Source organism: Mustela nivalis (genome assembly GCF_964662115.1).
Source record: "Mustela nivalis genome assembly, chromosome: 18".
Taxonomy (NCBI): domain Eukaryota; kingdom Metazoa; phylum Chordata; class Mammalia; order Carnivora; family Mustelidae; genus Mustela; species Mustela nivalis.
The window spans coordinates 4,724,929-4,739,380 of record NC_139037.1 but is presented as its reverse complement, the minus strand read 5'-3'; the positions used below and the strand labels follow the sequence as shown (position 1 = coordinate 4,739,380).

At 45.1% G+C, this 14,452-nt stretch overlaps 1 protein-coding gene across 1 annotated transcript in view; it reads left to right on the top strand.

The window, feature by feature from the left end:
• The window catches only part of CDH13 (cadherin 13), a 986,611-nt gene that overhangs the window by 844,708 nt on the left and 127,451 nt on the right, over nucleotides 1–14,452 (top strand). The window contains exon 8 of the mRNA XM_082712008.1: nucleotides 7,801–7,941. Coding sequence (XP_082568134.1) covers nucleotides 7,801–7,941 — 141 coding nt within the window. The remainder of the gene's footprint in view (nucleotides 1–7,800; nucleotides 7,942–14,452) is intronic.

Genomic DNA, 14,452 nt, shown 5'->3' with positions numbered 1-14,452 from the left:
GATCGAGTCCCGCATCGGGCTCCCTGCTCAGTGTGGAGTCCGCATCTCTGCTTCTCCCTCTCCCTCTGCCCCTCCGCCTGCTTGGGCCCTCTCTCTCTCTCTCAAATAAATAATAAATTCTTAAAATAAAAGAAGAAGACTCTCCAAAGATTCTACTGCAGGGTAACAGCAGCCCTCTCTGGAACGCTTAGACGCCAGCCCCTGTGCTCAGTGCTTGATGTTACCTCCTTTTATCTGCCTTACTCTACAAGTATGATCATTTCCCTCCTCCCAGTTTACAGGTGAGAAGACTGAGTCAATAGCAAGCTAAGTCACTTGACCAGATGACCCTGCCACCAAGTGCAGGGGGTGGGGGGGACCTTCCTAGGAGCAATGCCATAAGGTCCATTTGTGTGCGGTCAGCTCCCTGCCTTCTGCCTTCGTGGAGCTTTTCTTAAATTCCAAAGATTTTTATTTATCTGAGAGAGTGAGCACAAGCAGGGAGAGCAGCAGGCAGAGGGAGAGGAGGAAGCAGGCTCCGGATGAGCAGAGAGCCCAATGCGGGGCTCAAACCCAGGACCCTGAGATCATGACCCGAGCGGAAGGTAGACGCTTAACCGACTGAGCCCCCCAGGCGCCCCCTCGCTGTACCTTTTGGCGGACAGATGGGGTCTCACGGAAGTGTGAGCTGGCTGCCGTCTTCTCAGAGGAAGAACTCGAGAATGCACGACCACAACAAAGTCCTGTTATCGACAGAGTCCGGCTCCGCACCCAAGCTCAAAAGCCAAAATTTTCACAAGGGCATCAAACACGTGATGAGGGGGAAGACTTCTGAGGTTCTTACCACCAATGAAAGTAAACAAAATTGGAAGGAAAAAAGAAATAGGGGTGGAAATGTCAAAACGGAAGAAAAAGCCAGGGGCCTGGGGAAGAAATCCAGTCGGGACAAAGCGCGGAGAGACCTGGGGACAGCGTTCGGGACGAGACAAGAGAGCGACAGGGCGCAGCGTGGGTTAACGGCAAAAGCTTTCTCCTTTTAATGTTTATTTGTCGATTCCCCCCCACAGCCACCATTATGCTTGTTATTAGTGATAAATGTTCCGTTAAATGCATCCTCGTATGGGTGTCATCGGGGCCCTGGGAAACACCGAGGGTCTAGTGATTGATTGTGCGCCGTGTGTAATGACATGGCTTGATTCTTGTTTTTGCGAGATGAAATGTTTGGTCTTTTAAATCAGTGTGATCCGTGAACCCGGCCTATGTCTGTGGAGACACACCCGAGGCTTCCTCTCGTGGACACACCAGCTTCCTTCCGTTTCCGGGCTGTCTCTTACCTGGTAGCGAGCAGACACGCAGGAGAAAGTAGCAAACGCGATACAAAGGGTGCGGCTACAGGTTCCAAACCAAAAGAGCAGCTTTTCTCTCTGATAGATGTTACCAATCAAAGAGCTTAAAATAAAATCAGAACAGCCAATTTAATTTTCCCAGTTTTGACGCAGCGCATTTCTGGGTCAGAATAAAATCCTCTCTCCTTGAGCTAGAGCTCCCCGAGGAATAAGCTGTTCCCTGAGAATAAATGACTGTGGTGGGGAAATGTCACTGATAGGCTCAGACCTCGGAGATAGAATTTGGTCCGGGGAAACAGTAATGCATCATCATTAACGGTAATGGAAGTAAATCGCCCACCTTGTTGGCTGCGTACCGGCTGGGTGGCGGGGTCAAAAGCGCGGGCCTTGTCCTTGAAAACTTTGTCACCCACGTGGGGAGATGGTGAATGGGCATCCCAGATACAGCCGAACGGGAAACACAGCCTTCGCGTTAGCCAGGGGAGGCCGAGCTCTGTAACCGACTTCCCGGAAATCTGCAGGAGGCTTTGTGTGTTGTTCGCGTCACGGTCCGAGGCGGAGCGGCGGAGTGGCTCTGCCCCAAGCGGCCGTTTGGAGATCCAGGCTTCTTCCTTTCTGGGAAATGGAGAACATGGAGGATTATATGGGAGACTCAGGGACCCTGCCAGTGTCACTTCTGTCCATATCCCATGCGTTCACCTGACAGCCCTGCTGTGTGCCTGGGAGTCCAAGGAAATAGGATTTGGTGAACAAGTAGCACTGGCTTCAGCCCAGGGGACGGAAACCGATTCTGGCTGGTTTCAGTGCCCAAAAGACTCTCCCGAGGAGATCCAGGAGTGTGTTCCAAAACTGAGGCAAGGGTCAGAGCCAGGAGGCAGTAAGGTCTCAGATCATGGCCACACAACTCCCGTCTTTCGGGTTAGAGCAGTGCCTTCAGCCTAAGGCAGCCCAAAAGGCTCTTTCTATTGGAGTTGGCCACACCCATGCCCCAATGAGCCCTGAACGAGTTGAGAGAAAGAAACACAAGAATCAGGTAAGGTCCTTGTCCTGGGAGATAACAGCTTGGTCTCGAGAGGACGGTGGGGCTTCCAACCCTCCATTCAGTTCACCCACTGAGCGACAGAACAGCTGGACAGCTGAAGGTCTCGACCCTCAGGGGCAGTCCGCCTTCCTCGTGGGCAGAGAGAAGGACCAGGATGGGAAGTTGCATCCCAAACCATTCAGGAAAGCAAAAGCCCTCTCTTGGGCTTAGGGGTAACATGGTGAGAGGCAAGCAGGTTTGCCCTTCCTTCTGTCTCCCCAGGACCTGAGTCCATATTTCATATTCCCAGAATCTGATAGTCCCAGCTCTGATCAGGGCGTTACGTGTGGTCAGTCAACCGTGCGAGGGAGACAAACATGGCACGGGGCCACGGGGACCTATCAATGGTCCTTCATAGAGAATGCGGCAGCTGTGGGCTGCTTCGAGTCTTTTCCAGCAGAAGAACCAAGGCAAGTGACCACTATGGGGTAGAGAAATGAGCAAGGGTGCATGCACTTGCAGAGAGGGTGACCGTGGGAGCAAGGGGTTTACGGAAGAAGGCTCAGCTGGCGTGGGAAGCGGGGCAGGCGTGATTGGAAGAGGCTGTTCCGGTGGTGTAAGAGCGAGGGGTTCCGGGTGGCATTCTCTCCAAGTCCTTCACCTGTCCAAGGAGGCTGCGTTTATTATCGGGTTGTTTGGTTTTTGTTACTGCTGTCATTGTGGAAAGCAATGCTGTTGATCACAGCAAAGAAATATCCCAAATACTGGTAAGCCAGTGGACTTGTCAACTTAAGAGCCGCTTTTAAGGAAGAAAACTTGGAAACAGCTCCACGAGGGACCATCCGGTACAGAGGGCTGCGTGAATGGTGGCGGGTCCAGACCATGCGCTGGACAGCCCTGGGACAGCAGTGATAGGGCTGAACAACTTGCATAGCCGTATGAACGGTGTCACTTGTTTGAAGATATGTGCGTTTGGAGTGTGTGTGTGTGTGTGTGTGTGTGCGCATGTGTAATGTGTGGGAAAAGGAAGGAGACATCAGACCATGCATGGGAACTGCCTCTCGGAGGTGGGGCTGGGGCAAGGGGGGGGTCGGTCCTCACTTTCCGCTCTAGAAACGATCGTATTTTTCTATTTGCCTAAAACAACTGGGTATTTCTCCAAGAATAAAAACATGTGTTCGTAGTAGCCTTACGTGTGCCAGAAAATTGAGACTTTGCGAACATCTCATCCCAAACCACACAATTTATCTCCTTAATTGTCTAATTGATTTTCAACGTGGTTAATCAATCTATTTCTCGTTGCACTCATAAAGTTTTATTTTCTTCAGTAGATGGGAATTGCCAGTTCATTTTTAAAAGTTCTTTATAAAACTTGTCCAATTACAAGAGAGTTAAGCCGATGCGTCTTTCCTTTGAGCTATCCTAAGAATTCATACCTGCCTCTGCTGAGCCCAACTCCACTTTGGCGCTATTATTCATGGCTGTAGCCATGCCCAACCCTGAAACTTCCCTCGGCTCCTTGAAGAAATGACCCTGTATTCCCAGCACCCAGCACACTATTTAGATTAAATGCTTAGTAACTTCCAGTTAAATGAATGTAAAACTAATGAAGGAAAAAATTAGAATTAACTTTCTCTGGTCCAAAAACAAAAGGGTTTCTACTCAGGGGAGAAGGAAAAATAATGTATGCACAAGATGATTGGAATGCCGTTGTGAAGAGGCTGTTGTGATACTGTAGGACGGTACAATAGCTCTCACACTTTCTTGCAAATAACCAGGTAATTGATCACAGCGTTAGTTGCAGTATTAGTCAAAACTCCCTTGTTGCTACTCATGGAACATTTAATTTAGATGTCTTATGGAAAGGTGAAATTTATTAGCTCCTAGAACTCACAAAATATGAGGGGGAGATTCTGCCTTCAAGGATCACAATTAAACGGCTCGAATAGGGTTGGAAGAACTCCATCTCTTCCTTCGGGTGGTTCTGTGCCGTTTTCTTTCTCAGGCTGACTTTCTCTGTGTGCTTGCTAAGGGTCACTACCAGCTCCAGATTTGTGTCTGCCCACCTCCAAGTCCAAAGGAAAGAAGGAAAACTCCTTCTTCCCAAGAGTACTAAAGGAAGTAGGTCCCAGAATTTTGAGTTTCAGTCCTGGGTGGCCTGACTTGGGTTACATGCTCATCGCAAGGTCATGGGAAGGGGAGACTCTGATGGTCTGGACCTGAGTCACGTGACCATCCCTCTGTCACGGATAGAGTCAACCCTTCCTGAACTCCACCTGGACTGAGAGTGAGGAAGCAATGAGCACCCTCGCCCGCGCGCCATCTCCCCCCCTTCACCCCCGCCCAAGGAATGATAGCCTTGGTCCAAGGGCAAGAGGGAGGGGTCACTAGGGAAGCAGAGCAACATGTGTCCATAGTTGGTGCTTGAAGCTGTCCCGGGGGGGTGTCCATAGTAACCTGCACTGCATGTTGGGGCAAGGTAATGCTGGGAGGAATTCACAGCCTTGTTAGATAGCGATCCCACAACCACGCTCGGCCCCCAGTTTGTGTCACGGGGCAAGATCAGCTGTTCTTTAGGGAGAAGCCATGCCCAGGATCATACACTAAATGTTCTAGCAGGACTGACAGGGAAATTGGTCAGGTCTTCTAGGCATGCGGTACTGAGATAGGAATAAAAATGACCCATGAACAGCGACGCTTTCCTCCGTGTGGATTCTACACGGATTTCTTTCAGTAAATACAACACAGCACTAAATATGTATTTTCACTTCCCTATGGTTTTCTTAACATTTTCTTTTGTCTAGCTTACTTTATTAAGAAAATATGGTGTGTAATATATATAACATATAAAATATGTGTTAATTATGTTATCGGTAAGGCCTTCTGTCAACAGTGGGCTTAGCTTTTTTGGGAAGTCAAGCTATACATGGATTTTCAATAGCACAGGGATGGGCACCCCCTAGCCCCCACATCGTTCAAGGGTCAACTGTAAAGAGTCTTAAAAATGTTTATACTCTTTTACTTACTGCTTGGAATCTAGCATTCAAAAAATAAAGAGTCAAAGTATATTGAAAGCTTCTTGAATAAAGATGTTCATTGCATTGTGATTTGCAATTGTCAAAAATGTTTGGAGACTGGAAATAACCAAAAGTCCTCATAAGATGATGAAGTAAATTATAAAGTATGCAGAGCATAATATTTTCTGCAACCCTTAAAGTGATGTCAGGAAATGATATTGGCCAATGACATTACATGGGGAAAGTGGCTGTTGAGTTTGCCCTGATCTCTTCACGATCAGAAAAACTCATATAATTTCTTATTTTTATGATTCAATGCTTCTAAAACCATGTAATGTTTTATTAGAAAAGTAAAAATGTTATACTAGAAATTAGACCTGGCTAGTGGTTTTATGTCCAGAGACACTCTGGGAGGATTTTGAAAATGGGCCCAATTGACTGGTTTCATATGGTCCAGCTGCAGAATTTATGGCAAAGAGTAAATCCCACCCAACTTGTGGACTCGAATTAAGCTGATGATTTTCCAGCTTGAGCTTGAGAGTAGATGGAACTGAACCGGCTACAATCAGAATCACCTAGAACGAGATTTGGTGTTGAACTCTGCTTATACTCAGCAGTTAGAGAATCGTGCCTTTCCATCCCAGTGGAGCTCATTTCATAACCCATATGTGTATCCCATCAGTGTATGTACACCTAAAATTTACCCGGTGTTATATGTCAACTATAATGAAGCTGGGGAGTAGGAAACATTGTGAATAATCCTGTCCAAGGCTTGTCTCAGCAATCCACTTCTTTTCTCAAATCTGAGAGTTTAGAGCCTCCCAAGCCATACAACAGAACTCCTACTCCTTAAGTTAGTAGTTCAGGAGCTCTTAGTTAAGAAACAACCAATTAAAGGTGCCCTAGGGAGCCAAACACTCTTTAAAAATGCTGGAAAGTTTTGGGGACAGCTAGCATTGAGCTGTTAAAATTTGCCATGTAAACTCTTGATTTTAGAAGGAAATTCTAGATCCCCACTGCGTTTTTGTTTTTTGCTCCCCATGGTATTTCTTAATTGTTGGTTGGTATAAGCAACGGCTTTTGAAGCTGTCATACGAGCAAGACGATTTGCGACTGGTAGGACCTTTTATGTTTGTTATTGAAGGCGATTCAACTTGAACTCTGTGAGTGATTAAGAAAACACTCCAAAATGGTTTAAGCAAATAAGGAAAATTAAAGCCGTCATTAGCTAAAAGTCCACAGGCAAGACTGGCTTCGGGCATGGCATGATACGGTGATCCAGTACAATCGCTGAGAAACGTCTCTTCTTCTCCAGAGCTCAAGTCTCGTTGTCAGAAGATGGGCTTCATTCTCAGATGGGGCTCCCCCCCCCCGACCCAAGCCCAGCTGTGGTCCTGAGACAGCTCATCTAGCCCCCAGGCCACATCTTGCAGGCTCATACCACAGGGACGCAGACCTTCCTTCTCTCGAATGTCAAACACAGGTCCCGAGCCTGGACACGCCACCATCCCCTGGAATGGCAGACCTTTACTTGCTTCTTCTCATCAGGCCTCATCCCAGAAGTTGGCAGGGTGGCAGTCGGGGAATGGCAGTCCAAGCCAAACCCCATGGGCAAAGGATAGGTGATGGGTAGGTCCCCAAAGGAAAAGTGGGGTGCTGCTTTGCCAGAAGAAGAATGGGGAGCTGTTGGCCAAGACAAGCCAATCCTTTCCAGAAGACAGTGTAAAGGCAGGGGTTGTTACGTATGAGTCTTGGGGTCCGAGCCCCTTGGGTAGTTGTTTTGAGTGTTTAAACACAGAAGAAAAATAGCCGTCAAAGTATGCATGGATTAAAGTGCATCTTCCAAAATTAACCTAACATGAGAAACAAGTGCCTATAAATGACACGCAAGAAATGCGGTACAAGCGACTCCAAACCTCAGTTGGGATTTTTTTCACCTGTAAAATGAGAACCCTATATACACCTTAACACACTTACTGAAAAGATGAAGTACAAAATCCAGTCCCCCATGCCTGGTTAGCTGGTTGCTCAGTAAAGGTGAGTTCCCAGAGCTGCCACCTTTGTCCCCGTCTCATCATCACACTTGACCTCCGTCGTAGAGTTTCATGAGGTCACTGTGAAATGACATGAATGGGTGTAAACGTCAGACATGCATTGTCTGTCTCCCCAAAGCCCGGAAATGGGACAGTCTGGAATGTACTGAGTGCCCCTTTCAGCAAGGACAGAAAACAGATTCCGTCCCCACGACTGTATGAATCGTGACAGTCTCGTGTTAGAGAGATGCCAGAGGCAGTCACGCAGAACAGGTGCAGGCTCTGTGGGTGCGGGATACCTGCCTTGATGGGGGAGGGGGTGGCGTAGCCCCCACGACCCCCGAGCCCCAGGTGGCAGCCCAAACCTAAATGCCGTCTTGTCTTGTCGTGTTTTTGCTTTATAGACTCTGGAAAATCCCAAGTATGAACTGATCATCGAGGCTCAAGACATGGCAGGACTGGATGTTGGGTTAACAGGCACAGCCACGGCGACCATCATGATCGATGACAAAAATGACCACTCGCCAAAATTCACCAAGAAAGAGGTAAACGCCCACTGCCCGCCGCCCACCACCCCAGCTGCTCGCGGCCATGGTCGCCGAGCGCTATCAATCCCGCACGCTACAGCCCCTGCCGGCTGCCGGTTTGCCAACAGAAACCCTCCCGGTGGGAGAGGGGGCGTCGTTTTGCTCTTTCGTACTTTTTCACGTTGGTGTCTTTTGTGTGTACATAAAGCTGGAAAGAGCGCTGTGAGAACAAAAGCACTGAATCTTGTTAAAGTCCATAAGAAAATAACTTTTAATGCCAAAGTGCCATTTTCCTAGTTTTATCGGTGTTATTTAGCGCTGAGTTATGTGAGGCCCATTGTGATTTTAGCATAACAATAAGTATTTTTTTCCGGGGAGTACAGATTGAGAGGCTAGACCGAACAGCAGCGAGAAGGTAAAGCAGATTTTCTTGGCAATAACAAGGTGGCCCAGGAGCTTATAAATTATCACCAAGTTAGCTTGTCTGGAAGAGCTATTATTTATTCTCGGCTCTTGGGCTTTTATGATTATGGATCATGGTTGCTGGGCCCCATTTATTGCAATGGAGCAATGTTTGGGGCCGGGCTAGGTACACAGAATTACATTCCCTTGCTGAATCTGTGTCCAAACCAGGAAGTTATTTGCACCATGCCTCTGGTGGAAATACACCAACGCCGTGGTTTCTCTGGGGTGTCAGGGCCTGGGCCGAAGATCTGACACCCCTCTTACTGACCAAGAGCATAGGATGGGTAAGGATAGCCTTCGGCGTTGGCTGGGACTTGGCTGGTCATCCACCAGCCCCAACGGGGCTCTCCCCTGAGATTCTTTGCCTCATTCGACCGTGTGAAATGGGTTTCAGTAACCACTCGTTACCCGTGAGGGAACTTACTTTCAGCTCAGAGAACCTAGGTAAGTGCTCCAAGGTCACGGGCAGAGTCAGTGACAGAACTGCGATGGGAACCCAGCCCCCAGGGAGCCAGGCAGCTAACGGCAATATTATGCTTCCTAAAAGCCACATGTCTGGGATTTGCAGTTGCTCTCCACATCTCTCTCTCTCTCTCTCGTCCCAGGGCTACTCCAGGTGGCTCAGGAAAGGAGGGCGCCCTGGCTCCCCATTGCCCTTTCCTCCCCAGCAGCCCTACGTGCGTGACGCCTTCAGGGTGGAAATCACCCCCTCTCCCGGGGGGGGGGTCGTGGGCACTCTGGATTCCAACCTCCACGTGGCAGAAACCAAAATAGCTAATATGGCTTCATTCTCTTGCTTCCCATGACGTGTTCCTATGACGGCTAAAACCGAATGCCCACTGTCCCCGAGTTGCGCAAACTGGTATTCCAAAAAACTAGTTCTGCGAGTTACATCATTGCGGGGCAGGGGAAGACTTCAGGGTCAGCTAGATACGGGTGACTCGGGGTGGAAGAGAGGAAAGATTTCTTTTACCGCAACACTCCCGGGTATGTTTAAATTGCTTTACTTCTCTAAGAGGGACATGGACAGTCTGTAGGGTTTTTCAGACTTACTTGGCCCCAGGAGGGGCCAGGAATAATTTTTCCCGGGCCACCTCATCTTGTTTCACTGAGCTGGTGTCCCATGGGACATTCGCTGGGGATGCTCGTTTACCTGCAGAATTTCTATATCCAAAGCTATGTCCCCCAAAAATGTACTAAAGGCTTGTTTTCATATTCAATATAGACATTGTAATGAAAATAAAAATTACATAACCCCAATCTAAAATAAGGAGACCTGGCAATGTTACCAGGTATGTGAGACTAATTAGTTCAGTACAGCCCTGATTTTAGCGCCTGTGGCTCAGGAAACAGGAAGCATGTGCCTCATCATGAACTAAATACTGTGAGGGAGAGATTTGTGTTGTTGTTAATACCACTGACTGCAAAGAAAAATTTAACTCAGATCTTAAGAGTAAGAGACATTGAGTAGCGTCATGGAAAATATACTCACGTGTGGATATCAGCAAAAGCACAGAACTTTTCAAATGGACATTGGACAATGAGCTTGACATTCCCACAGGGCAAAAGTGATGTCTCAACTCCTACAGAGATGTAAGAAATCAAGTGAGAGGAATGGGAACTAGCAAGTCCACGAAACTGTCCTTCTTGGGTATTGGGTGTCCCAAAGTAGTCTTTGTTCAATGTTGGATAAATGAAGTTCACAGTTAGATTTTCTAACAAATTCCTGAGAGGCTGATTTGTTGTTGAAAAGGGATTCCTATGTTTTGGAAGCCAGAATTGCCAGAGGTGGTAGGACACAGAGGGGAAGAGATGGGCTCTGGAACCAGAACTGGATTCAGATCCCACCATGGATGTGAGCATGTTAACCATCTGTCATAGTCTCTTCACCCGTTGATGGGGCTGACAGTAAAACCTAGCTCGTTAGGTTCTTGTGAAGGTAAAATGAGCAGGTGATAGAAAGTATTTAGATAGTGCTGGTCGCCTACTCTTCTCTAGGGCATTGGTCAAGAGAACAGTGGTCCTACGGAGGGTGATGGTGAGGGCAAGGTTGGGATGAAGGCAGTGACAAGGGAGATGGCGGCGACCTAGATAGTGGCAGTGAGCAAAATGGTGGTGAAGTTTCTAAGATGTAAAAGGTCAACCAACATTCTTAATCCAAAGGGACATCTCTTCCCATGTTGAAAGTCTGCTGCTTTCCCCTAATGTGATCTACAAACCTGGTCATTTGAAATCAATGGTTCAGAACCCTAGAGTTCAAGGGGAAAAGGAACTCTGGAGGACAGGTGGCAGAATCAGTAAAATGCATCCCTGTGAACAAAAGCAAAACAGGCCAAGAGAAACCTGCTAAGGGGGGGAAAGAGAAGTCCTGAGGAGAGCTCAGCCCAGTGCAGTGGCCACTGGGATGTGGAAGAGGCAGGCCAATAGGATATACAACGAGCGAGAGGAAACGTGCTGCTTGTGATCTTGAAGCTGAAATAATGTTTACAGATGGAAGTTGAAGTTTAATCATTCCAGAATGGAAGTGGTAGTCATTTGCATTTGAGGATGTCTAGAAAAATCACCCAAGATGTTGTCATATACAGGTTTCTAGCTATAGTAAGACATTTCTGAGGAAGTTCGTAGGAATATATAGTTGTTTTGTTGGTTTAATTCTTTCTGATGTGATCTTCGATCTGCAGAGATATTGATTTTGTTATCTGTTTGAAAGAGAAGTTATGTGTGGCCACAGATAAGAGCGACTGGAAATAACACTTTGTTAAAGTAGGTAGAAGTATGGTTTCTTTCACACGAGAGTGTGTGGGTAGATAGTCCCAGGCCGATGTGCTAACACCATGACATCTCCAGTGTCCCTGATTGCTCTTATCTTGCTTCTGTATCTTCTCCAAGGCTGCCTCATAGTACAATGGGGTCACTGCGGCACCAGCCATCATGCTACATCACAGGAAGAAAGAAACAGGAAATGAGAAGGACAAAGCAGGACCTGCCACATAAGTAAATGCCATTTGAAGAGCTTCCCCCAGAAACCCACACGAACTCTGCTTTCATCTCCTTAGTCTCCCTTATCTGTAAGGGAGCCCGAGACATAATTCCATCTTGACTTGGCATATTGCCATCCTGGACAATATAAGGGCTGTTCCTGAGGAAGGAGATATTTTAAAGGTTATTTTTAAAAGTAAGTTCTTAGCACAAAGTCAGCTCGTCTGTGTGTTCCATTGTGATTGTTTCCAGGGACTACAAACTTGCTGAGAGGCAAGGCCACATCTCTCTTGTTCTCAGTCCCAGTCCCAGTAGGCACTCAATAATTCAGTGTTTGCTGAATGCTTCCAGAAGGTCATCTTAACATTAAAAATATGTCACCAGATAAGATGAACCAAGGTCATACTTAAGACTGATACATGAATTCGATTTTTGTCATTGACTTTTGTGAGTATTGGGGTTGGAAGCTCTTATCTCCCTGTGGAGGGTCTGCTTTGAGTTTCCTTACACAAAGATTCTACTAAATGTTAGTTTCAGGCATTGAGTTTCTCTTCGTTTTTCCAATCAATTAATTTTCAGGTTTTACCTTAGTATGACTATTGGTGATTTAAATAACAACTTGGGTTTGGTTTTTTATGGGTTTGTGGGCTTGGGGTTTTTTGTTTTGTTTTGTTTTGTTTTTGTTGTTTTTTGGCAATTTGATGAATTCTAAGGTAAATGTTGCTAGGTTTGAGCTATGACATTACAACATCTGTAATAAAAATGGCATATAACTTAAAAGGTCCAATCCTCCAGCTGACAGATGAGAGATCGGTAAACACTGTGATTTTCATAGCGGAGGGAAGGTAAAGGTCATGAGCAGGAGGCCGGCAAGCTGAAACTGAGCCACCGGCAGATGCTCGAATTGGGTTACCGCGTGCGTGTGGAGGGTCAGTTTCCAAATCCTAAAAACCAGGGTCTCCAGAAACTTTGATGCCTTGGGAGTCTTATTTTTCTGTGGACTATGAGCTGTTATAATAAAAACATTTTATTAGTTAACTGCCTAATTAACCCTTTATCTTACACATTTGAAGGCATCCTCCATGGTCTCATCCTTATGTAGTACCTATGTAATTTCGGTTCTATAGAAAGACAACAAAAAGTCTACTCTTGCCCCTGGTAGGGTTGATAGAAACTTGCTCTGTATGATTGAGATTTTAGAAACGTGTTTTTTCACCTTCACAACACATTTCATCATTGGAAAACTCATGTAAATTTAGAGAAGTGTTAAATTTGAGAAAATATCAGGTTTCTCATTCAAGTGTGTATCCACACACACACACACACACACACACACATATACGATGTACACAAATATGTAGTTGTACAATTTCCAAATGCTTTTGTGTAAGTTGATGACCCTTGTTAACCATGTCATCCATGGGGGGTCACCTCTGCCCTTGTTTTGAGGCATATTAAGAATTTTATATTACTTTTGGTGATGTTGACACGGCAGGTAAAATCATGAGATATTTAAATCTTTACCAATGTGTTCATCACGATTCACTCCTATTCATTTATTGGTTTATCAGGCAATCAAGGAGCTATTTTATTTCTCGTGTTAGAAATTTGCTTTTTCCTCGTAATGAACAATCTGATGCAGGATGATGTCAGGGTAACATCTACTTATTGCATTCCTTCACTTTGCCACTCTGCTTCACATTCCATTAAGTATTTTTAATAACTTTTTTAAGATATAATTCACATATCATAAAGTTCACCCTTTTAAAATGTAAAATCATTGGCTTTTAGTAGACTCACGAAGTTGTGCACCCATTACTGCTAATTCCAGAACATTCCATCACTCCAAAGAAATGCCATGCCCATTAACAGTCACTCCCCGTCCCCATTTTCCCAAAACTGGTAACAACTATTCATCTTCCTTGTATTTCTATGCACTTGCTTATACTGGACATTTCACGTAAGTGGAGTCGCGCAGGATGTGGTGTGGCCTTCTGTAACTTGCTTCTTTCACTGTGTGTTCAAGCTTCCTCCACCTTGTAGCACGTATCAGAATTCCGTTCCTTTGTATGGCTGAATAATACTCTGTTCTACGGATTTACAATGTTTTCTTTATCCATTCACCCACTGGTGGATATTTGGGCTGTTTCTGGTTTTTTGGCTATTGTGCATAATGCTGTCGTGAACCTTCATGTAGAATCCACTAAAGTTTTACCTGAATTTTCTCTCAATTCCCTAATAGTCAGAAAGGAAAGGAATATTGACCTATAGTATTGTTCCAAATTAAGAGTTTATAATTGCTTACTTATTTTAACAAATCATTCCCAAATGTCTTTCTAAATTATAATTAATATACCTAACTCAAGTTTTTATGGCCTTTATTTAAGTAAACATGTAACTTTTACATTAAAAAGTACACAAATATTGAGTGATTTTATGACTCATAAGTCAAACGCGAAACTCAAATCAGTAGAACCTGATCAGTAGCTCAGGAACTTCTTAAAATGCCTCTCACTCACCATTGCTTAAATGTGTGTTGCTTGATTCCATGTACTTAGGATCTCTTAATATCTAGTTTAGTTCCACCGTGGCTGGAGACCATACTGATATGGTTATAGTCCATTGCTATTTACTGAGACTTGTTTTACAACCAGAATATGATCTGTTTTGATAAATGGCCCAAGTGCATGTAAAAGTAATGTGAAATCTACAGTTATTTAATATTTTTGTTCAAATCGTCTACATTTTGTTAATCTTTTTATGCTATCAGTTACTGAAAGGATAGATATGGTATCTATGATTATAGATATCTCTATTTCTCCTGTTAGTTGTATCTAATTTTTTTTGTATACTTGAAGCTGTTGTTATTAACTGCTTACAAATTTAAAATTATTATATCTTTATGATGTTTTGATCTTTTATTATTGCAAAACTCACTCTCTACTTCTGGAAATGCTGTTTGCTTTAACACTTACCTTATCTGGTATTAGAATAACTTTCTTAAGGTTAGTGTCATCATGCTCCATTTTTTTCCATTCTTTCTTGTCTCAAGTTTTCTGTAACCTTACATTAAAGTGCCTTTCTT